The following is a 26,350-nucleotide window of genomic DNA, read 5'->3' as shown; positions in this document are numbered from 1 at the left end:
TTTTCTTTTTTTCCCTCATTTTTTTCAAACTTTATTTTTATTTTTCCTCTCATTTTTATTTTTCTCAATTTTTTTAATTCTTCTCTTTTTTCTTGATCTTTATATTTTTTCTTTCCTTTTTTTCTCAATCTTTTTTTTATTTCTTTATTTTGTTTGATCGTTTTTTTCTGTTTTCTCAACTTCTATTATATTTTGCTAATAAATAAAAAAATGGATAATCCATAAAGAAATTTTATTTTTTTGACATCAAAGCAAATTTAAGGGCGTGAATTGTTATTACGAAGTTCTTTGAAAATTCTTGAGATAAGTCGTGTCTCAAAAGCGAGAGTTGTAGAATATCTCATAAATAAAAACATAATGTAGTAGTGTTAACTCTTGCCCGTGGGCATAATTTATTATTTGAAAGTCCTTGAGCAAAGTAAAGTTGTAGAACATCCCATAAATGAAGACATGACGTGGTAGTGTCAACTCTTGCCCGTGAGGCATAATTTATTATTTGAAAGTCCTTGAACTAAGTCTTGCCTCTAAGGCAAGAGTTGTAGAATATCCAATACATAAAGACATAACGTGGTAGTGTCAACTCTTCCCTGTAAGACATAATTTATAGTTCGAAAGTCCTTGAGCTAAGTCTTGCCTCTAAGGCAATAGTTGTAGAACATCTCATAAATGAAAATATAACGTGGCAGAGTCAACTTTTGCCCGTGGGGCATAATTTGTAGTTTTAAAAGTCCTTGAGCTAATTAAGTCTTGCCTCTAAGGCAATAGTTGTAGAACATCTCATAAATGAAAACATAACGTGGTAAAGTCAACTCTTACCCATGGGGCATAATTTGTAGTTTGAAAGTCCTTGACCCAAGTGTTGCCTCTAAGGCAGTAGTTGTAGAACATCTCATAAATGAAAATATAACGTGATAGAGCTAACTCTTGCCCGTGGGGCATAATTTGTAGTTTAAAAGTCCTTGAGTCAAGTCTTGACTCTAAGGCAATAGTTGTAGAATATCTCATAAATAAAAATATAATGTGATAGAGTCAATTCTTGCCTGTGGGTCATAATTTATTGTTTGAAAGTCCTTGAGCTAAGTCTTGTCTCTAAGGCAATAGTTGTAGAACATCTCATAAATGAAACATAACGTGGTAGAGTCAACTCTTGTCTGTGGGAAATAATTTGTTGTTTGAAAGTTCTTGAGCTAAGTCTTGCCTCTAAGGCAATAGTTATAGAACATCTCATAAATGAAAACATAATGTGATAGAGTCAACTCTTGCCCGTGGGGCATAATTTGTAGTTTGAAAGTCCTTGAGCTAAGTCTTGCCTATAAGACAATAGTTGTAGAACATCTCATAAATGAAAACATAACATGGTAGAGTCAACTCTTGTCTGTATGGCATAATTTGTTGCTTGAAAGTCCTTAAGCTAAGTCTTACCTCTAGGGCAATAGTTGTAAAACATCTCATAAATCAAATTACAATGTGGTAGTGTCAACTCTTTCCCATGAAACATAACTTGTTATTTGAAAGTCATAAGTCTTGCTTCTACAATGTAGTAGTGTCAACTCTTGCCCATGAAACGTAGTTTATTATTCGAAAGTTGTAAATCTTCCTTTATAATGTGATAGTGTCAACTCTTACTCAGGATATGTAACTTGAATGGAAGAAATCGAAGAAAAGAACAAAAATAATAAAAATTAAGAAAAAAAGAAGAAAATCAAGAAAAATATAAAAAAAAAAATCAAAGAAAATATAGAAGTTGAGAGAGAATAGAAAAAAATAAAGGTTGATAAAAAAAAGAAAGATTAAATAAAAATAAAGGCCGAGAAAAAATTTAAAAGAAAAAAATCAAACAAAAACAAAAAAAAGTTTTTTTTTTTTTTTTTGTAGACGTTAAAGGTGTAAAAAAATGGGTTGAGAAAACTAAAAAGATAAAAAAAAAAAGAGGAAAAAAATAAAAAAAAATAATATAAAATAAAAAAGAAAAAAAGTTAGGGTTGAGAAAATTTAAAAAAAATAGAAAAGAAAAAATAAAAATCAAAGTAAAATTAAAAAGAGAAAAAAATAAAAGTTGAAAGATATAAATATGGAGTTGTTATCCATTATGAGGATATTTATGTAATTTACTCTATTGATCAGGGTAATTTTGTCCAAAAAAAAATAGGTAAAAGCTATTTTAAGGAAGTTTTTTCATTTGGGGCTAAAATTTAAAAGCCACCTTAATTTGGGTCTATTTTTGAAATTCACCACCTCCAAAATCCACAGCTGTATTTTCAAAAATGGGTCCAGTGGTTAAAATTTAAAGGTAGAACCCATCAAATTCAAATCCTATATCCGCTTGTAAAAATAATTAGTTTTTCTTACCACCAGAGAGGAGTCCTGTTTGTTTCAATTGTCCTTTGCTCTGTTCAATAGGGGTGGGCATGATATGGTACGGTATTTAAAATTTTGGTACGGTAATTTTGGTATTCGGTTTTTAAGAATATTATACCATTATCATACCATATTAATTCGGTATGGTTCGGTATTTTGACGTTTGGTTTCGGTATTTTGCAGTTTGTTAATCGGTAACCATAGTTTGTTTAACTTTGACAATATATACTCGTATACTAGAGTATTATTACATCGACTTTTGTATCATAAAAATGCATTACACATGTAGAAATATTGAAAAAGAAGTACAAACAATTCCTCTTATTAGTTAATTACACCAAAAAGACATTTCAATCAAGATAGAGCAACGAAAGTTTCAAAGTCTAAACATTTTTATACTAATACTAAGTATTTTTTTTTTTGTATATATATATATATATATAAAAGTTACTTATGTAGCTATATATACTTTGGTATGGTATTTCGTATGTCATTTGTAAATACCGTATACCATACCATATACCAAAAAAATTTAAAATGTATACCATATCAAATATCATAATACCAAAAGCCATGATATCAAAAATTTTGATTCGGTATGATAATTCGGTATTTACCATACCATGCTCGCCCCTAAATAGCAACAACATGGATACCAATGACATGGAACTTATAAAATTGGATTCTAGCTGCATTGTTCTTATTAATAAGGTTATAAAGTTTAACTTTATAAAAAAAACTGTTTTAACTTTATGAAATAGCCTCTCTACCTTAATAAAGTAAGGTTAAGGTTTGCGTACCGTTATGAACTATTGTGGATACAGGTACCCTCTTGCTCAATTTGTTCGAGCTTTACCTAGGTAGTACAAGAATATTCACCCGTTGTTCATCGACTACACCTTTATTGACATCATTACCTGATTCAGCATATGAGTTTGTGAAGAGGCGGAGCCAGGATATTTGCTTAGGGGGTTCAAAATCTGAAGAATAACTCATCAAAGGGGGTTCAACATCTAGAATATATAAATAAAAATTAGTTTAACCATGTATTAATAATAAAATTTTTCATCGAAGGCAGAGACGAACCCAGAATTTGAAGTCTGTGGGTGCACTAGTGTTGTTAAAGGCGCACATAAGCCCGGAAGCCAGACTCAAAATGTATTGAGCGCTCGCCTCGCTTAATGTGCACTTTAGGTTCTAATTTCTAAGACATTCTTTCCCTTGTCAATGAGACTTTTCTGAAGAGACGAATACTAAACAATTGATATTTACTTTATAAAAAAAAAGTCAATTTCTTTGTTCATATATTTGTCATTCATTCTTATATTATTAGTTTTGGACCAGACATATATTTATATTATTATTTTTCTTTATGCTTTTTTTCATTACATTTCATGCTTTATTTGTACTTTGTGCTTAAACACAATGGACCTTGAAGTTTTTTTTTGCCATTTTTACTTTTGATAATACTGTGGCGCATTACTATTATCTTAATGTAGATGTTAGCAGAATTTTTAGTGTCAATTAAGGTATATTATCATATTTGATTTGTCGCTAATGGCATGAATACTACTGAAAAAATAAATATATAGAATAAATATGAGTAGCTTTATTATTAATATGTTGACTTATAACTTCTTTGAACAATTAATTGTGGTAGCTTAGTGGTCAAGGTGTGTCCACCATACAAGGTGGTTGCGGGTTCGAACTCCATTCTAGTGCAGTAGTTTTGATGTTATAATTTTTAGTAATAATCTTTAAAAAATATTGTGAGAACCCGGGTTCGATCCCTGGTTACGTGGGCGAGAAACACTGGCTTCAACCAGTGCACTAAGGTGCACCTTTGTTATTTTATGGGTGCACTATTAACTATATTCCAATTTTTTAAAGGTATATATACATATATTCACAGAAATTTTTTCAACGTTAAGGGGTGCATGTGCACCCTTACCGATACATGTGGGTCCACCCCTGTTCGAAGGGGGTTCGTCCGAACCCCTTTAATAGGCTAGCTCCGCCTATGGGTTTGTGGACACTTCTCGAGGGTTTTATGCTTATTCCAAATGCTCTCACTGTACTAAATGAAGATCGATTTCTTAGTCCTAGAGGATGGAGCTTTGAGGAATATTCTGGGGTCAAGAGAAATTCATTCAATGGGAAAATTCTTGGACTTATTTATGCAGCACAGTATCTAAGAGTTATTCTAATACTCCTTAACACCTTATTCATTGTTATAAAGTTGGTATCCGGATGATGATTGCTAAGGTGAGTCTTGTGGACTGATTGCCCAATAAGTATCTGTTCTTGGCGACTTCATACTTCTCAAATTTGTTTAGCCTATCCCAACTTGTCTGCAATTGAGCAGTAGTTGTTGTTGTTGATCATTTATCTAACATTGCCCATCTTCATCAGGCAAAAAGTAATTTTTCAAGTCATGTAGGTTGCAATATTCTATTCCATTTTATATTTTCTTGTTTTGTTTCTGGTGTTGGCAGAAACTAGGAGCAGTCTATTGTACTAAGTTTAACTCTTGTAAAATAGGCCATGTGCATCTGGCAGCTTAATAATATCGGTATCTGAAGCCTACTTCCTCAGAAAGTTTTGTTATCTTGTATATATTCGGGTACAAGAATCTGTATACATGCAACACAGATTTCAACTTTAGTTCAAGTCTAAGACAAGAACACTTATGAAGTTATCTAACACCTTCAACACTAGATTATGAATAATCTATCTAAGAAGTGTGTTAATTTCAGAAAAAAGATGAAATAGAATTTTTAAGGCCAAGTACCCCGACTTCACGGAGTGTCCTTAAGGAATAATTTCCCTTATTGGATCCGAGGTTATGGAATCTTCCTACCAGGATAAAATGGCCTTCAATCTGAACAATAGTGGTACCTCAAATTGTTGGATTCAACTAATCCACTCAACAGTTTGATTAATCACACAGAATATTTTTGAAGAGAAGAAGAGAGTTTGTATTTTAGAAAATTTGTGTCTAAACTTGTGGATGAAAGCAGATTTATATAGCCTATTAGATGCCTTTTCGAAAAGGCGGAAATGGTTCACTTAAAAGGTGTGACCTTTCTAAAAAATCATGTCTATTCGTCCAAAGAATGTATCTTTTTCGAACAGGCATACCATTTCATGAAACAGTGTGTCATTTCGTTGAAGGGTTGTATCCTTTCCAAAGTATCACCTCGTTTCTACATAGCATTTGGAAACAGTGTCAGCCACTGCATGCATGCATATAACTGGAGGATAAAAAAACACAAAAAAGTTGCATTTTTCCCTTTGGTATTTTCAGATCAAATTTCTGTCAAATAAACTTTGTCCAAAAAGATAGATCTCATCGATCGATTATTTTCTAAATCCAAATCTCCAAATCCAAATTCGAAGCCGAAGCCGAGCCGAGCCGAGCTGAGCGACGACGATGATGGTGCGAGGCATCTCTTATTTCTTACCTCACTTACCAAGTGGAATAAGTGTTTCTTAACATAAGCACTTGAAAGTCACATTCTCCAACCAATGTGTGAGAATAAGTAGACTTTCCATTTTAGAGTACACTTTCCTTTTTAGTGTTTTCTTCTCTATTTTTCCTTCCACTTGGTTCCCTCCATTTTCCATTCATACTTTTCATATACTTTGAACCCAACAATCCTCCACATGAATGGGGAATGACTATTTTTCATAAAATTTTTACGGACAAGTATTGATTATCAAGCAAAGACTGATTACATCTGGATAAGTGGGTTTTCCTTTGAACTTTCCGTAGTGAACATGCATCGGATGCACTCGGTTGATTTGATATCTTTGAACCGTCGAGATTTAATGTATACCTAGACAACACATGTCACACAACCAACCTTTTACCATTCATGGTTCTCACAATTTTGTTCTTTTCAACCATGAACACGTCCCAGTTTCATGAGAGCTTAAAGAATAGGCCTTTACTAACATTCTCCTTGAAGTGGCTTCCACTTCGTCCTAACATAGGTGTTTTCTAAATGTTCAATCCTATATATTAAACTATTTGGTCAAATCTGCCAAATTTAGATAATTATTAAAAGACTTTTCACCTTAAGTCTTATCCTTATTTACTAAACATTGTCTACATCACAAGAATGGGTTAGGTATATTGACAATGTTGAACCTATTAGACATAACTTTGTTTGATCTCCTTAAATCTAGATCTTGGGATCTCCAGTCTTCTAGGTAGAGTTACCGCCATGCTGACTTGTCTTAGGCCTTAAACCCATTCCCTTAGATGTCTTTTCTACTCGTTCTCTAGATAGGCCTTTTGTAAGTGGATCCGACATGTTATCCTTTGACTTTACATAGTCAATAGTGATAATTCCACTAGAGAGAAGTTCCCTAACGGTGTTATGTCTCCATCGTATGTTACGAGATTTATCGTTGTACGTCATGCTCCCAGCCCTACCTATTACTGCTTGGCTATCACAGTGTATACATACTGGTGCCACTGGTTTGGGACAATAAGGAATATCTTTCAAGAAATTTCAGAGCCATTTTGCTTCTTCACCAGCTTTATCCAATACGATAAATTTAGATTCCATTGTAGAGCAAGCAATACAAGTCTGTTTGGATGATTTCCAAGAGACTACTCCTCCACCGATAGTAAATATATATCCACTTGTGGATTTTACTTAGTTCGATCCGATGATCCAATTTGCATCACTATATCCTTCAAGTACAGCGAGATATTTATTATAATGCAAGGTATAGTCTTGAGTGTATTTAAGATACCCCAAAACTCTTTTCATTGCCATCCAATGAGTTTTATTGGGATTACTCATGTACCGACTCAATTTACTTATAACGGATGCTATGTCTGGTTTTGTACAATTTATTATATACATTAAACATCCCAATTCTCTTACGTACTCCAATTATGAGTCATTTTCACATTCGTTCTTTCAAAGGTCAAAGCTCACATCCAATGGAGTCTTAGCAATATCGAATTCCATATACTTGAATTTGTCAAGTACATTTTTGATATAATGAGACTGTGGCAATGCCAACCCTTGTGGAGTTCTATGGATTCTTATTCCTAAGATCACATCCACAACTCCAAGGTCTTTCATATCGAACTTGCTCTCGAGCATTCATTTCGTTGCATTGATGTCTGAAATGTTTCTACTGATGATCAACATATCATCCGCATATAAACAGACAATAACTTGGTGATTTGGAATGTCTTTAATATAAACACATTTATCACATTGATTTATCTTGAATTTGTTTGCCAACATGATTTTGTCAAAATTTGCATGCCATTGCTTAGGTGCTCATTTTATTCCATAAAGTGACTTAACAATTTTATACACCTTATTTTCTTTTCCTGGAACCACAAAACCCTCAGGCTGTTCCATGTAAATTTCTTCCTCTAATTCTCTATTTAGAAATGCAGTTTTCACATCCATTTGATGGATTTCAAGACCATATACTGCCGCCAAGGCAATTAACTTTCGAATCGACGTTATCCTTGTTACCGGAGAGTATGTATCAAAGTAATCAAGACCTTTTTTTGTTTGAAGCCTTTTACTACAAGTCGTGCCTTGTATTTTTCAATAGTACCATCTATTTTCATTTTTCTTTTAAAGATTCATTTAGAACCTAAAGTTTTATTTCCTGGAGGAAGATCAACCAATTCCCATGTATGGTTCCTTAAGATTGAATCAATCTTACTATTGACCGCCTCTTTCCAAAAGGATGAGTCTGATAAGGACATCGCTTCTTTAAATATTTGAGGCTCATTTTCTAAGAGAAATGTTACAAAATCTGAACCAAACAAAGTTGATGTTATTTGACGTGTACTACATCTTGGATTTTCTTCATTATGTACATTCTCACTTGGTTCATCTTGAGATCGTTTAGACCCCCCACTAGACTGTTCATGTCTAGTTTTATACGGATAAATATTTTCAAAGAATTTAGCGTTATTTGATTCAATTACTGTATTTTTATTAATATACGGATGTTCGAATTTATGAACCAAAAACCGATATGCTTTACTACTTTTAGCATATCCTATGAACACACAGTCCACCGTCTTAGGTCCTATCTTAACCCTTTTAGGCATAGGAACTTGGACCTTTGCTAGACACCCTACACTTTAAAATATTTCAAGTTAGGTTTTCTTCCTTTCTATTTTTCATTAGGAATTGATTGTGTCTTACTATGGGGAACTCTATTGAGTATACAGTTAGTTGTAAAGATAGCCTCCCCCACAAGTTTTGCAGTAAACCTGAACTTATAAGTAACGCATTTCATTCAAAGTTTGATTTTTCCTTTTCGCAATTCCATTAGATTAAGGTTAATATGGGGCCATTGTTTGATGGATAGTTCAATTCTCTACACATATTTTGGCGAAGAGACATTCATATTCTCCGCCCCTATCACTTCTTATCATTTTGATCTTTTTCTCTTACTGATTTTCAACTTCAATTTTGTATTGCCTAAACGCATCTATTGCTTCATCCTTACTATTTAGCAAGTAGACATAATAATATCTAGTGCAATCGTCAATAAAAGTTATGAAATACTTTTTCCCACCATATGATGGTGTTGACTTTATATCACAAATGTCAGAGTGTATTAAGTCTAAGGGATTGAAATTCCTTTCAATAGACTTATAAGGATGCTTTGCATACTTTGATTCTACACACATTTGACACTTTGATTTATTACACTCAAAGTTTGGTAAAACTTCTAAGTTAATCAGTCTTCGTAATGTTTTGTAATTAACAGGGCTTAATCATTGATTCCACAAATCATAAGACTCAAGCAAGTAAGAAGAATTTGAAATTGTATTGATTTCAACATTCATTACATTCATTTTGAATAGGCCCTCATTGAGGTAACCTTTTCCTACGTACACTTCTCCTTTACTAAGTACAATTTTTCCAGAAACAAAAACACATTTGACTCCGTTCTTGTCCAGAAGTAAAATTGAAATCAAGTTATTCCTTAACTCCGGAACATACAAGATATTGTTAAGTGTCAACACTTTGCCGGAAGCCATCTTCAAGCATACCTTTCCAGTTCCTTCTACTTTTGCACTAGCAGAGTTAGCCATGTAGATCATTTCTTCTACTTGAGTCGGAGTGAATGACGAAAACAACTCTTTGTTGGAATAAACATGGAGGGTGGCACCAGAATCCATCCACCATTCACGAGGATTACCCACCAAGTTGCATTCTGAAAACATAGCACACAGATCATCACATTTTTTATTGGGATCGATCATATTTGCTTGGTCCTTTTTCTTGCCTATCTTAGGAGCACGACAATCCGTGGACTTATGGCCAATCTTGCCACAGTTGAAGCACTTTCCCTTGAATTTCTTCTTGGGTTGATTGCTTCTATGTTCAACTTTCTTCCTTTTCTTAGAATTTTTTTGGTTATCTTCGATAATATGTGCTCCATTAATTGCAAAATTCCCTTTTGACCTTCTCTCAGCAGCCTTATTATCCTCTTTAATACACAGTAGGACAATAAGATCTTTGACAATCATCTCCTTATGTTTGTGCTTCAAGTAGTTTTTGAAGTCTTTCCACATAGGTGGTAGTTTCTCAATGATGGCTGTTACTTGAAATGCATCATTCACAATCAAACCTACAAAACAGTTTATGTGAGTACTAAGAACATTTTTAATTTGTTCAACAAAGGTGTTTTTCAAAGATATACCTTTCGCTAGGAGATCATGGATGATTACTTGCAATTCCTGCACTTTAGAGACAATCGACTTGCTATCTATCATTTTAAAGTCCAGGAACCTTGCAACGAATAATTTCTTAATTCCTGCATCCTCTGTCTTGTATTTTCATTCTAGTGCCCCCCACAATTCCTTCGATGTCTTAGTTCCACTATAAACATTATAGAGGTCGTTTTGGATATCACTCAAGATATAATTCCTGCAAAGGAAGTCTGAGTGTTTCCAAGCCTCTACAATTATGAAATACTCTTTTTCCGAGGTTCCCTCGGGCACCTCAGGAGAATCCTCACTAGTGAACCTTTGAAGACATAGAGTGGTGAGGTAAAAGAACATATTTTGCTTCCATATCTTGAAGTCAATACCCGCAAACTTTCCGATCTTCTCCGCAGGTTCCATAGGTTGCAGAGCATTCGCTCAACTTGTCATGGCAATACTAGTTGCCCCTACAGTCGATGCCGCATCTTGCACTTGACTTTCATTAGTCATTTTTTCTGTCACCACAAGACAATAAATTTAGTATTTTCAGAATACTAATAATTAAAAATTGCAACGATTTTAAACACCTATTATTTCTAGTTAACGATGAAGTTTTTATGACTTCCAATCGTCAACCGAGTGATTTTCAACTTGTGATGAAGATTTTATGTCTCAAATCACTAGTTAAATTCAAACGGAGTAGAAAGCTTAAAGATTTAATCTCCAAAAACAAGTAATACAGATTATGGATAATTCCTTAAGATTGTTATCTTGTATACATTCGGGCTCAAGAATTTGTATACATGCAACACAAACTTCAACTCTAGTTCAAGTCTAAGACAATAACACTTATGAAGTTACCTAAAACCTTCAACACTAGATTATGAATAATCTATCTAAGAAGTGTGTTAATTTTCAGAAAAGAGATGAAATAGAATTTTTAAGGCCAAGTCCTCCTACTTCAAGGAGTGTCCTTAAGAAATAATTTCCCTCACTGTATCTGAGATTATGGAATCTTCCTCCTAGGATAAAATGGCCTTTAATAAGAACAATAGTGGTACCTCAAATTATTAGATTCAATGAACTCACTCAACAATTTGATTGATCACACAGAATGTTTCTGAAAACAAGAAGAGAGTTTGTATTTTAGAAAATTCGTGTCTAAACTTGTGGATGAAAGCAGGTTTATATAGCCTATCAGTTGCCTCTTCAAAAAGGTGGCAATGGTTCACTTAAAAGGTGTGACCTATCTGAAAAACCATGTCTGTTCGTCCAAAGAATGTGTCTTTTTTGAATAGGCATACCATTTTATGAAACAGTGTGTCATTTCGTTGAAGGGTTGCATCCCTTCCGAAGCATCACTTCGTCTCTGCATAGCATTTCGATACAGTGTCAGCCACTGCATGCATGGATATAAATGGGGGATATAAAAACACCAAAAATTTGGGTTTTTCCCTTTGGTATTTTTGGATCCAATTTCTTTCAAATAAATTTTGTCCGAAAAGATAGATCTCATCGATCGATCCTTTTCCAAATCCAAATCCAAATCCAAATCCAAATCTGAAGACGAAGCCGAAGCTGAAGCCGAGCCGAGCGACGACGACGACGGCACGAGACATCTCTTATTTATTGCCTCACTTACCCAGCGGAATAAGTGTTTCTTAGTATAAACACTTGAAATTCACATTCTCCCACCAATGTGGGAGAATTAGTAGACTTTCTATTTTAGAGTACACTTTCCTTTTTAGTGTTTTCTTCTCTATTTTTCCTTCCACTTGGTTCCCTTCATTTTCCATTCACACTTTTCATATACTTTGAACCCAACAAGTTTTCCATTATTTTTTTTGTATATATATAGTAGGTGTTGAATCCCTTCGATTTTTTCATGTTTACTTCTTGAATCCCCTTGATTTTTTTCGTGTTTACTTCTTCACTTTTTGAATCCCTTAGTGAAAATTCTGGCTCCATCACTATTTGAAGCAATGTGTAAATTTTGGTTAGGTTTACATAATTTGAACTTTAAAATTCTCATTTCACCTTTAACGAGATGATTTATATGTACATACAAATGTCTAAGGCTTCTTTGAGACCACAAGTTTCAGAAATCGTCTTTTCTTTCGTAAACGTTGTGCTCAATAAAATAGCGCCTATGTGCCATATATGTTGGGATGGAAGGAATACAAGGATTCATTTTGTCATACTTGTTCTTGATTTTTTCTGAGATGTCATATAAATTGTTCGAATTATGCTTTCTCTGATGATGATTGCATTTATAGGTATTAGATAATTCATTAGAAGAAAAGAAGAAGCATGAAGTAAAGCTCCTGCTATGTGTGGTGTTCGGGGAAGGACGGATCACAAAGGTCTATTAGATGGTTCATAATGATTAAAATAGCTTTCATCTTTTTTCTGTATCATTATCTAAGTGCGGTTTTACAAGGAGACATGATCAGTGAGGATTCATATGATCTTTCGTTAATGTCACAACCCGATTTCCGAGTCATGATGGAACCTACCACAATCCACTGGTAGGTAAGCCAATATCATAACCCGGAGATAATGCAATAGGTTACCTTGGTAGAAACGTCCAACATGGACCCTTTGTAGAAACACAATATAACAACAACATTCCACAAACGAAACAACTAACATTTGAATACCAATCCCATGACCTGATAGTATAAGTACAAGAGCAACTCTAAATCCGACAATAAAAATTACGATTTGAAGTTGGACAACTTAAATAGTCTTGTACAATTGTCTCAAATACAAAAAACAAGTAAAGATAGAAAGGAAAGAGGAAAACTCAAACTCCAAGAGCTCACCTTATCTCCAATTGGTTAACGAGGCATGATCCCAACTCAACGATGACAACTAGAACCTGGGTCTGCAACCAAAAGGTACAGAAGTGTAGTATGAGTACCAAAACACGAATACTCAGTAGGCATCATCGGTCGACTGAGCTAAATTATAATATAAGGACTATATAAGGTAAGACAATAACTTAAAGTCAAAGTATAGGATCGAACCTGAATCTTCTTTAATACCATTGTATAAATACTAATCAACTATATCAGTAGTATGACATTCTATATCCGCATATACCATAATCTTCATACAAGATGAGTAATCATTTCTAAAGTGTAAAGCTGCGTAAATATACAATAACAACCATGCATTTATTGTAATCAACACCAACCATTATTGGAATATAAATCACAAGAACTTACCACGACGTCCTATACTACCGGAAAGAACACGCAAAAGGATACAACAAAGAACTCATCACGACGTCCCATACCACCGGAGAGTGCACCAAAAGATCAAACCATCAATATATCAAGACACAACTACACAATCACTTACCCAAAATCGCGGGTCCACATTCCCACCATGGCCTCTTACTGAGGTCTACAGTCATCATCAAAACCGTATTTATATACAACGGAACCGAGATCACCATAACATAGCTATATAATCACTTATTCTCTATTTCATTAATGAACTCCAAGTCTAATCTATATTAGCTAATCACCAAATCCATGAAGCACTAGTTTACAAGTCTTATAGTTTACTAATCATTAAATAAGGAAAAGCTACAAGTTACCAACACTATTATTTATTCACCTATCTCAATGCCATTATCTAGATAGCAACCTCATTATATAAGTCGTCATTTAAGCCACCACAGAGTCACATGCTAGAAGTCAATGTAACTATTCATCATACAATCCTAAGACCAATATCATTAGGCATATTATAACCTTAAGGACTAGTTTCCATATTTTAACCAAGTAAGATCCACCAACTAGTTTACTAGGTTTCTAGCCCACAAGTCATAGCCATTTATTATAAACAACTAGTTGTCACATAAGCCAATTTACTAGGCGAAATTTCGTAACATAATCATTTATTCAAGTCAAGAAGATTACTAAGCGAGCCCTTAATTTCATACATGATTATCCTATCAAGTGGAATTAACCCAATCTTTAGCCTAACTTACCACTAGTTACAAATTAGAGTCAACAAAGGTCACACCCCTTCTTTAATAATTAGTGACAAAGAATGAGTATCAATTACCACAAAAGAAATCATATCTCACGTACATTAACGGTTAGCCACACATGGCTTAACCTCACATATATACACATGCACTTATATAAATTTGCCCTACACGGCATCATAAAATCATTACCTCTTCCGGATTTATCGGATATCATCATAACATCATTACCTCTTTCGGATTCATCGGGTATCATCATAACATCATTACCTCTTCTGGATTCACCGGAAATCATCATAACATCAATATTTCCTCTGAATTCACCGGCATCATCATAGTTTCATTATTTCCTCCGGATTCACCGGGCATTGTCATAGTATCAATATTTCTTCTGAATTCACCAGGCATCATCATAGTATCAACATTTCCTCCGTATTCATCGGACATCATCATAGTATCAATATTTCCCCCGAATTCATCGGGCATCATCATAGTATCAATATTTCCTCCGGATTCACCGGGCATCATATAGTATCAATATTTCCTCCAAATTCACCGGGCATCTTCATAGGATTAATATTTCCTCCGGATTCACCAGGCATCATCATAGTATTAATATTTACTCTGGGTTCACCGGGCATCATAATAATATCAATATTTTCCAAGACAACAAGTAGAACTACCTAAGGTTCTAGGCTAAAGGTCAAACATCACATTTTACAAGTTTAATAGCCTACAATAATCAATTAATCCTAAGTATCACTAATCATCCATTTATTATCTGATATCCTGCCCAATCTCACAAGATATCAATAATTATACTACAATTAAGAAATTTATCTACAAGTAAGCCTAACCTACCTCGAGTCCAATTGCTCACGAACCAACAAGCTTTTCCTTTCCTTTTCTTGAAGCTCCTTCTTCCACGAGCCAAGCTATCAACAACATATCTAAGTATCAATAAAAGAACAACAACACCTATTATGGCACCATTATGCCATGGGTACAAAATAACACCAAACCCCCAAGTGGATCTCCTCTTTGAAAAATGAGTTTTCGAGATCAATCCATAGTCTAAATATCATTAGGGAGCTAAAACCCTAAAGAAATTTGAATAAATCAATCACATTTGTGGCTACACTTAAGCCACAAATACTTAGGATTTTTGGGTCTAGAAATCAAGAAATTAGTACCAAATTTGAAGAAATCTTACCTTAGATTTGTAGCAAAAATGAATTACATAAGTTATTCAAACTTCTAATCAACCCACAAGACTCATTTTTTAGTCAACAATCTCTCATGGCTGCTAGGGTTCTCAAGGAGATGAAAAATACCTGAAAAATCAGCCTAATGAGCCTTTTATACGAGTTTAAATGGGCCTGCAAGGTCAAAACTTATTTTTGACCTTCCAGACTCATTCGGACTCCGTTTTTCGCAAACGAACTATGTAACCCTACTAAATTTGATATTTTGGACACATTAATAAAGTCAGATTTTCCATCAGAAGTAATTTAGGACATTTTTGGATCCCACATCCATATATTCCGATTCTTAACTTTTCAACTAATAGGTCGAAATGAGCTCGAGTACTGTGAGATTCGAACCAAGGGTCTACTTACCCTAAAATCAATATTATATAGCTGCTGGCATAGTCAAAATTTGCATCTAAAAGTATTTTATTGAAGTTATCACACAGCAGCTATTTGGAATAAACAAAGACTTCATATTGGAAAAGTGGTTCTAAGAACCAAACGAACCATCAGGTAACCGAACTTTTGATTCAATCAAGTCACTAATGACTTGGGACGACTATGGAGGAGCTTTATCGGTGAAAATAACAAAGAACCTTGAGGTCATTACAACATACACTACTAAGGAACTTTCATCCCTAAAAGTTAAATATGAGGAAATACCTAAAGTCTCGAACAAGTGAGGATACTGGGCTCACATCTCACCCTCTAACCCCTAAGTGGCCTTCTCCACTGGGCAGTGCCTCCACTGAACCTTAACTACAAGAATCTCTCTAGTACGCAACTGTCTCACATCACTAGCCAAAATAAGTACGGGCTTCTCTACAAAGGCCAACTGCCTATCTAACTGGACTAAGTTCCACCTAAGCACATGAGATAAGCCAGGAATATACTTTCGCAGCATGGATACATGGAAAACTGGATGAACAGTGGCAAAGTATGGAGGTAAAGCTAACTATCCTATAATAAGTCAATGAGACTAAGTCATATAATAAGTCATTGAGAATAATAAGGGAAAACTATCCTATTCATGTCCAAGAGTCTAACATAATAAGACTAAGGACGTATCAGGGTGAACTATCTTATTCTAGCTACATTCAATATACGTCAATGCTATACCATATATCCCAGGTATATATACAAATAAGAAGCAAAAGAAAGATATAATAATATACAAGGATAAGTAACAACTATACAAAATGAACAACGAAGGAAGGGATATACAGTAGTACCATATCTTCATATAGCTATATATATAACTATATATATAACTATATATATATATATATATATATATATATATATATAGATGAGGTCATCTCAAAGCATAACCTGTATCATCATATTCTCATTTAAGACCTCACTATAACACTTACCGGGATTTAAATACTATCATACTTGGGGTTTCTAATCTACATGGATAGACATGAAATAATCATGTATAATAATTCAATCATAAGATAGGAGAGGCCGAAGACGTACCTTAAATCCCGATACTGAATCAATGACCAACCTTTCATAAGCTAGCCATAATAATGATCATAACAATAATAACAACAATATCAATAACGACGTGAGTAACCAGCTACTTTGGACAACCAAATACCTAGCCGAGCCTATGTGTACCCCTACCGCCCAGGCTCGGAAGGTTCAATCAACATACAACAACACAAGGCATATTTTTCACCCATATCTATGCAACCATCCCATACCGGCTGATAGACATAGGTGCATACCAGTGATAGGCGATGTGCATAAAGGAATGAATGCAAGGTACACAATTAATGTCACAACTCATCATAACTGTCCTTATGAGGACCATCATCATCGTAATCAACCTACGGCCTTGTCAGGTACCAACGTATCATCAATAGTCATTATCGAATAACATACACTAAAATACTCATAAACATAATCAGATCATCATAGAATATCTATCTAGTCAATAATTCCCAACCACTCGTTATTAGTTAACCAACACTTATTATAATAGAATCACTAGTTCGCTAGTCATCACATAACCTCTAGTTATTAGCCCAAACCTTATCTTTCACATAATCCTTATTCACGGGATAACAACTAACCACTATTTATTTAATTGTCAACATCTAACATCTAGTCAAGGTTCATCATTAGACCAAAACCTTCATTTATCCGCCATTCATTATTATCAACTACTCATCCTATATCCGTTAATCATTACTAGACAATACATTACTACTTGTCACCCAACCATCTTTTATTAACTGACATCATTCCTTAACTAACCATCGTTAGCTACCATGTTTTAACTAAGCAAGATTCATTAACTAATATATTAGATTCCTAGCCATCAAGTGCTATAGTCCCCTAATAAACAACTAGTTACCACATAGCTTAACCATCTAACCAGAAGAGCAGTCATAAGATCACATTTCAGCTATAGTAACATTATTTATAATGGTAAATAATCATGAATGTACCGAATCTATGCATGCCATCACCAGTATTGTCACGCAATGCTTCACAGATTAAGAGTTATACTCATCTAAAATATTAAAAATTATCGAGGTATTATATATTCATTCAGTAGAATAATAAGCATCATACCGCTTCTTCCTCCACCCCATACCAGAGAGATGAGTATACAAACATATACATATTTATATTCATAAACTGTAATCACATCGTTTATAATGATAAATACTTTTTGACTATTCATTCAATATCATAACACAACCCTTGGCCTATCAATTTATTCGAAATTATCACAACATCATAATCATAGACTTAGGACCATACACATATCCGGAACTCATATCAATAATCATATTTATAAGACGTTGAATATCTCTAATCATCTCATATATAGGAGGCATCTCATATATAAGAGGCATAATATTGATAAGCATGCCATCATCACTCATATAATAGACATCTCATATCTAGGAGAAATAATATAGATACACATGTAATTGTCTATAGGATATAATATATCAATAGGTCATACAACATGACAACGAGGAATATCACTTCTCTAGGACAATTTGCATATCCTAGAGGAACATCGTCTCTACAGGTCCAACAATCATGACTAAAAGAAATATCAACTCGATAGGCCAATCATCAAGTCTAAGAGAAAATAACATCTCTATAGGCCACATAATGTATCTAGGAGGAATATCATCTCTAAATGCCCAATATCACTTCCACAAGGAGTATCATAACCATAACTCAAAAGCCACAATCCGGGAATATTAATACAAGTTACTAAGTTACGAAGTAACCTTATTCTAAGGTTTACTAGCCTCATCTATGTCTAACATCCACAACTAAGTCCACAGGACTTAACACAAACTTAGGTCTAAGTGGGCCGAACGATTCCACTTCTAATCCACAATTTTCATAATTAGGCATACTATACCTCCAAACTAGGCTAAGGTATCTAGTTCATCTTCTAGATGTCAAGTAAGCGATATTCAAGCCTAAGATAGTAATTTTGACTAGAAATAAGCGTACTCAAGTCAACTCTACCCAATTTATGGATTCAAGACTACTACACTAGCCCAATAAGGCTAAATATACAAATCATGCTTCAAATGCTAAAACCATATTCCAAACATAGCATTATATCATATCTATGCTATAACTAATCCAAACTAAAGAGGAAAGGCAATAGGATACAAAAGGGTCATAAATATGCCATCTTACGGGTCCAAAACCCTCATCTATTCCCCAAACATCAACAATGAAGGTCAAGTTATCCTACTTGTAATCAAGCCTAACATTCATATTCACACACAACATATATCACACATTATATATGAAGAAAAGTAGACAGAAACCTACCTATAGGGTAAACCGCAAAACCTCACTTCATGCACCACATACTTGTCTTCCCTTTACAATTCTCAAAATTCCATCACACTATAAAAACCATAATCTACTCATTACTACGAGTCTAATGATACCCCTATTGCACTATTGTGCTCTGGGTCCAAAAATAACATTAAAACCCCAAGTAGGTTCCACATACAAAAGATTAGTTTCCGAGGCCAAACCAATGTTCACATGTGAACAAGGAATCATAACCCTCAAAGAATGGGTGAAAACTAGCATACTTTGGGCTAAAATCAAGCCCTAAGCTAAATTGGGGTTTTGGGTCCAAACGAAGAAATTCAAGCATGAATTCAAGAAATTCATACCTTAATCTTGAATATAATCGCGATACAAGATGATCATTAAGCTCCCAAGTCACCTCCCATGACCAATTTTGAGTTATTGAAAATATACTACAAACCAACTCAGACTCTAAGCACGTTATGAATGATAAAAAATAAAGGACTATTAAGAATGTCACATAGCCTCCCGAAGATAGGAAACGGATGTACACGTTCCGATCTGCAAGAAACTAATAGACACTTGCTCTTGTACCAATAATATAAGTGAAACCTAGGCTCTAATACCAATTTATCACGACACAATTTCTGAGTCATGATGACACCTAACACAACCCACCAGTAGGTAAGCCAACACCGTAACCCAAAGTTAGTGCAATGGGTTACCTTGGTAGAAACGTCCAACATGGACCCTATCTAGCAACACAATATGATAACAACATTCCACAAATAAAACAACTAACATTCGAATACCAATCCCATGACCTAATAGTATAAGTACAAGAGCAACTCTAAATCCGACAACAGAAATTACAATTTGAAGTCTGACAACTTAAATAGTCTTATACAATTGTCTCGAATATAAAAGACAAGTAAAGATAGAAAGAAACGAGAGAAACTCAAACTCCAAGAGGTCACCCTATCTCCGATCGGTTAATGCGGTACGATCCCGACTCAACAACGACAACTAGAACCTGGGTCTGCAACAAAAAGCTACAGAAGTATAGTATGAGTACCAAAACATGGGTACTCAGTAGGCATCATTGCTTGCCTGAGCTAAATTATAATATAAGAACAATATAAGGTAAGACAATAACTTAAAGTCAAAGTATAGGATCGAACCTGAATCTTCTTTAATATCATTGTATAAATACTAATCAACTATATCAATAGTACGACATTCCATATCCGAATATACCATAACCTTCATACAACATGAGTAATCATTTCTGAAGTGTAAAACCGCGTAAATATACAATAACAACCATCCATTTATTGTAATTAACACCAACCATTATTAGAATATAAAGCACAAGAGCTTACCACGATGTCCTATACTAATGGAAAGTACATGCAAAAGAATACAACAAAGAACTCGTCACGACGTCCCATACCACCGGAGAGTACACCAAAAAAATACAATATAAGAACTCATCATGGCGTCCCATAACACCGGAGAGTGCTCCAAAAGATCAAACCATCAATATATAAAATCACTTACCCAAAACCGCGGGTCCATATTCCCACCATGGCCTCTTACTGAGGTCTACAGTCATCATCAAAACCGTATTTATATACAACAAAACTGAGATCACCATAACATAGCTATATAATCACTTATTCTCTATTCCATTAATGAATTCCAAGTCTAGTTTATATTAGCTAATCACAAAATCCATGAAGCACTAGTTTACACGTCTTATAGTTTACTAATCATTAAATAAGGAAAAGGTACAAGTTACCAATACTATTATTTATTCACCTATCTCAAGGCCATTATCTAGTTAGCAACCTCATTATATAAGTCGTCATTTAAGCCAGCACAACATTACATGCTAGAAGTCAACATAACTATTCATCATACAATCCTAAGACCAATATCATTAGGCATATTATAACCTTAAGGACTCATTTCCATATTTTAACCAAGTAAGATCCACCAACTAGTTTACTAGGTTTCTAGGCCACAAGTCATAGCCATTTATTATAAACAACTAATTGTCACATAAGCCACTTTACTAGGCAAAATTCCATAACATAACCATTTATTCAAGTCAAGAAGATTACTAAGCGAGCCCTTAATTTCATACATTATTATCCTATCAAGTGGAATTAACCCAATCTTTAGCCTAACTTACCACTAGTTACAAATTAGAGTCAACAAAGGTCACACCCCTTCTTTAATAATTAGTGACAAAGAATGAGTATCAATTACCACGAAAGAAATCATGTCTCGCGTACATTAACGGTTAGCCACACATGGCATAACCTCACATATATACACATGCACTTATGTAAAGTTTCCCCACACGGCATCATAAAATCATTACCTCTTCCGGATTTATCGGGTATCATCATAACATCATTACCTCTTTTGGATCCACCGAGTATCATCATAAATCATTACCTCTTTCGGATTCACCAGGCATCATCATAACATCAACATTTCCTCCGAATTCACTGGGCATCATCAAAGTATCATTATTTTCTTCGAATTCATCGGGTATCATCATAGTGTCAATATTTCCTCCGGATTCACCGGACATCATCATAGTATCAATATTTTCTCTGAATTCACCAGGCATCATCATAGTATCAATATTTCCTCTGAATTCACTGGGCATCATCAGAGTATCAATATTTTCTCCGGATTCATCGGGCATCATCATAGTATTAATATTTCCTCCAGATTTATCGGGTGTCATCATAGTATCAATATTTCTTCAGAATTCACTGGACATCATTATAGTATCAATATTTCCTCCAGATTCACTGGACATCATCATAGTATTAATATTTCCTCTGGGATCATCGGACATCATCATAGTATCAATATTTTCCAGGACAATAATATACATACATATATGGCCCAAATCAATAAACATACACAACTTTATAATAATTGAGAAATAGAGATGTAAGATACATAAACCATCACACTTTATTACTAGTCATCATCATGATATGGGTGTAGGAGAATAAGCATGAGTATCTAGATGATATACACAATCACCCTCTTTCCATGGCTATCCATAACATGGAAATAAGACAAGTAATAAAGTATACATATTTTCCAACCATCGACCTTATTCATAAACCGACAACCGGGTTTAACCCTTATAATCTCATATAATGTAATTTAGATGCTCATCAAGTATCTAGGTTACGAAGGAGTTACATAGTTCAAGCTTAAGGTGGGTCAAGTCCCACTTATAACTCCCAATAATACTAAAGTCACTTATACAAGACTAACTAATAACCCGGATTTAGGCTAGGTTATCTAAGTCACACTATAAGGGCTTATCAATGATTATGAGGCCTATAAGGGAAAATACTCTTCAAGTATTCTTTCTAAGTCATCCCAATACTAAGGCTATTCTATAACTAGTCATATCTGGGTCAACATACTCTTAAGGTTAGCCAATAACATCATTCACAACTTTTAGAGCTACTAGAGTATCTCATACTATTCATGAGACTAAAAGTAGAACTACCTAAGGTTAAAGGTCAAACATCACACTTTACAAGTTTAATAGCCTACAATAATCAACTAATCTCAAGTATCACTAATCATTCATTTGTTATCTAAGATCCTGCTCAATCTCACAATATATCAATAATTATACTACAATCAAGCTTAATCTATCTACAAGTAAGCCTAACCTACCTCGAGTCCAATTTCTCACAAACCAACAAGCTTTGCCTTTCCTTTTCTTGAAGATTTTTCTTACACAAACCAAGCTATAAACAACATAATCTAAGCATCAATACATGAACAACAATACCCATTATGACACCATTATGCCATGGGTCCAAAATCTGACACACTTTGTGTGGTATTTCTATATAAAGCAATGTGCTATTTTAAACTGGAATTATGCAAAGCATAATGTTGTAGCGGGAAACTTTCGAGGAAAAATAACATAAATACACACCTTAACTTACATAGGTACACAAATTTTCATTCTTATAAAGTAATTACAAAATCTCAACTAAACTAATTATGTATTTGGACATACCCAAAATAAAAAAAAATGTATGTGGAGCTAATTATGTATTTTTACAAGGAAAAAATATATCTTACTTGGATGTATTATGTATTTCGACAAATCCAAAATTGAAAAATATATCGGAAGCTAATTATGTATCTTTACAAAGAAAAAATTATATCTTCGTTGGATATATCAGGAGCTAATTATGTGTCTCAACAAATTCAAAATCAAAACTTTCAATAATTATGCAAAATGTTGAAATTTTCTATTATTAAGCTTCAAATTGTCGGGATTTATATTGTTTGTCCAACTTTTGAATGAGAGAGCAAGAAAATTCTTGCACTTGCGATAATAGATAAAGGAGAAAACCACTTATAAATTAGGAAAAATAATGCTCTTGAAGGGGAGCTTGGAGCAATGATAAAATTATGTTTTTGTATGGTCCATCGGTTATGAGTTTACTGATGGTGCTTACTTTAACATATCTTACTTACATCATACCCCATTTCACTATTTAGCTAGATGAAAAATTAAATTCAGGATTTGAACTCTATGGACTCAACCTTAAAGTTACTAGCATTGAACTTATGGGTCAAGACCTATCATTTATTACAGTTTTAATAAATTTTTATGCATAAATTCATGTATTTCGCATCAAAGTTTTTAAATTGGGGAAAACATTCATGCCGCATAGAAGCAAACTATTTACAACTAAATGCCCCCTTATATAAAGGAAGAATTTTACAAAACCACAACTTAAGGTATCAAAATTACTAAATATTATTTCACTTAATAAAAATTATAAATATTCCTTATTTAGATTCTTTCTGTTTAAATCTTCAAATACGTAACTTCTACCTTAAAAATTAGGATATATTACTTAAAAAATTGCCTTAATATATTTTCTTCACCAATTTAATACCATTAATGTCTAATCTCCTCCTCCTTCAACACATTTTTCAGAAAACTTTCTCCTCCTTATCCTCCTGCCCTCTCTCTTTCCCTCTTTCTCCATAGGTCACACTTCTTTCTCCTCCTTAATAGTTTTGATAGCTCTTTTGTTAGTTTTTCTTGTATAAATGTATATGCATTTTATTATTTTTTTTATTTTAACCTCAAAGAATGTCAAGAGTTTCATTATTTTTTTTCTATTTCAACCTTAAATAAAAAATCTCTGTCATAGGCTGGACTGATTTTGTCGATACAAAAAATTGTAAAGGTGAAGATACATCACGAAATCCTCTGTCACTTATTGTATTTTCGAAGACCAAGAGTTGATTCATGTACCACTGCCATGATAATTTTATTTATTCCTTCATATGTATATATCAGCCCTTTTTTTTTTGGTTAAAGAGAATCATTATATTAATGGTAGAAAAAACCAATACAAGAGTAATGCCTAATTAGGCTCCATTACAAAACAAAAGGCATTGCTCCCTTGAGTTAACTGAGAGTTAGAAACAGATCTTAGATACATATGTCCACCTATGTCGTTCCATACTTCCTTCAGGGCGAAAGGGGGTGGTGTAACAAAAACTTGGTTTCTACCAACAAAAGACTGTCCTTCTTTATTTACTAGTGCATCGACAACCTGATTTTTCTCCCTAAAGCAATGATGCACGGTTGGTCTTCCCAGCCTTCTTATTATTGACCTGCATTTATAAATAAGAGGATCATATAATGTATTGCCCTTAGACAACATGTGAATTACCTCCATGGAATCGATATTGACTTTAATGGGGCTGAGATTAAGCTGTAAAGCCAGATTAAGCCCCTCCGTAGAGCCATCTGCTCCATATGATTATTGGAGGCCTGCAAGAAACTTTGGAGGAAGCCAATATATCAACCCTTTTACAATATGTATTTTCTAAAACAAGTTATAATAAAGTATCTGATACATTATTATAACTTGATTTAGACTATAATATGTATCTAATGCATTAATATAATTAATACAAAAGACATAAAGACACCATTAAACTTTTCTCAGATTAAAAAACACCTAAAGTTTACGCGAGTCCTGTTACCCCATGAAACTAGTTTCAATCATAATAAGTACACCATTCTGACCTATTTTCAGAGCAAGTGCAAAGTCACGGATGAAGAGGCGCGTGAACAAGTTAAAATTTACCCCCAAGCCAATATAAAATTTCCATGTGACATTAACAACTTGTCTTCTCCAAGCAACTTATCTTCTCCAAATAATTCATCTTCTCCAAACAAGAAAAAAGAAGGAATTCACATAATTCTTGTCCATTAATGTAAATTTTTTTTTGATGTTTCTCCTTCATCCATTCACTTTAATCAAAACTCCATTCATGAAAAAAAAATTCTTACTCTTCGATTTCATATTTTATCTTCTATTAAATATCAAACTTAGATTCTTTTTTATTTTTCTGATTTTGTGATGATGTTCATCGGAGATGACATTAATTGATCTGAAAATTTCAGATTCAGTATCCACCTCAACTTCAGTACAATCAATGCTTGTTGCACTACTATCATTGCCTCCAAAGATGACATCGGCAGATCAGAGGAAGAAGGTAATTAAAACTGATGTAGATTCAAAGTGATACTATTTTTGAATTGGCCATGAACAATGATGAAAAATGAAAAAGAAGACGCATATCCAAGAGAAGTGACCATCAACAAAGACGATGGAAGAAAGTCTTACCAGTAAAATTCGACATGATTGCCAAAGGATGTGCAAGCTATTTATAATTTGTCAACCAATTCTATTAAAATTGCAAATTTCAATTTATTTATCAGGGAAATTCGAGGAAAAAGTAAAAAAGAGGGGAGAAGAGGAGCTTGATGGAAAAGAATAGAGAAGGGAGAGTGAAATGGGTTAAAATATTAATGGGTCAGAGTTTTATCCGATCCTACATTAAAAAAAGAGAAAAATTAATATCATTGAGAGTGAGATGCACACACTCAGGCTGAGAATACCATTGACATAAAAAGTGTGTATCTATTATGATTAGGACTAGTTTCGTGGGGTAATTGGACCTCCACAAACTTTAGATGTCTTTTTTAAAAATTTGAAACAATTTCAATGGTATATTTATATCCTTTCTCTATAACAAATGAAATAAAACTTTTATATGATACAAATGCATATATTGTATCTCTTATATTTATATTTTTAATAATAA

The 26,350-nt window shown here is 33.8% G+C and overlaps 1 protein-coding gene and 1 long non-coding RNA gene across 2 annotated transcripts; one reads left to right on the top strand and one right to left on the bottom strand.

Moving 5' to 3' along the window:
• The first annotated feature begins 4,378 nt into the window (after window positions 1-4,378).
• On the top strand, window positions 4,379-4,612 carry LOC124888722 (immediate early response 3-interacting protein 1-like). Its single transcript, XM_047399823.1, has one exon. The coding sequence runs from the start codon at window positions 4,379-4,381 to the stop codon at window positions 4,610-4,612; it is 234 nt and encodes a 77-aa protein (XP_047255779.1).
• A 19,968-nt stretch (window positions 4,613-24,580) lies between these two features.
• LOC124888721 lies at window positions 24,581-26,047 on the bottom strand. Its single transcript, XR_007047508.1, has 2 exons — window positions 25,870-26,047; window positions 24,581-25,007 (listed from the first exon to the last, which is right to left on the bottom strand). It is a non-coding gene; the product is annotated as an uncharacterized LOC124888721 (long non-coding RNA).
• Between the last annotated feature and the right edge of the window lie 303 nt (window positions 26,048-26,350).

Source organism: Capsicum annuum, chromosome 11 (genome assembly GCF_002878395.1).
Source record: "Capsicum annuum cultivar UCD-10X-F1 chromosome 11, UCD10Xv1.1, whole genome shotgun sequence".
Classification (NCBI taxonomy): Eukaryota; Viridiplantae; Streptophyta; class Magnoliopsida; order Solanales; family Solanaceae; genus Capsicum; species Capsicum annuum.
Note: the sequence above shows the minus strand (reverse complement) of the source record. Positions and strands in the feature narration are given on the sequence as shown.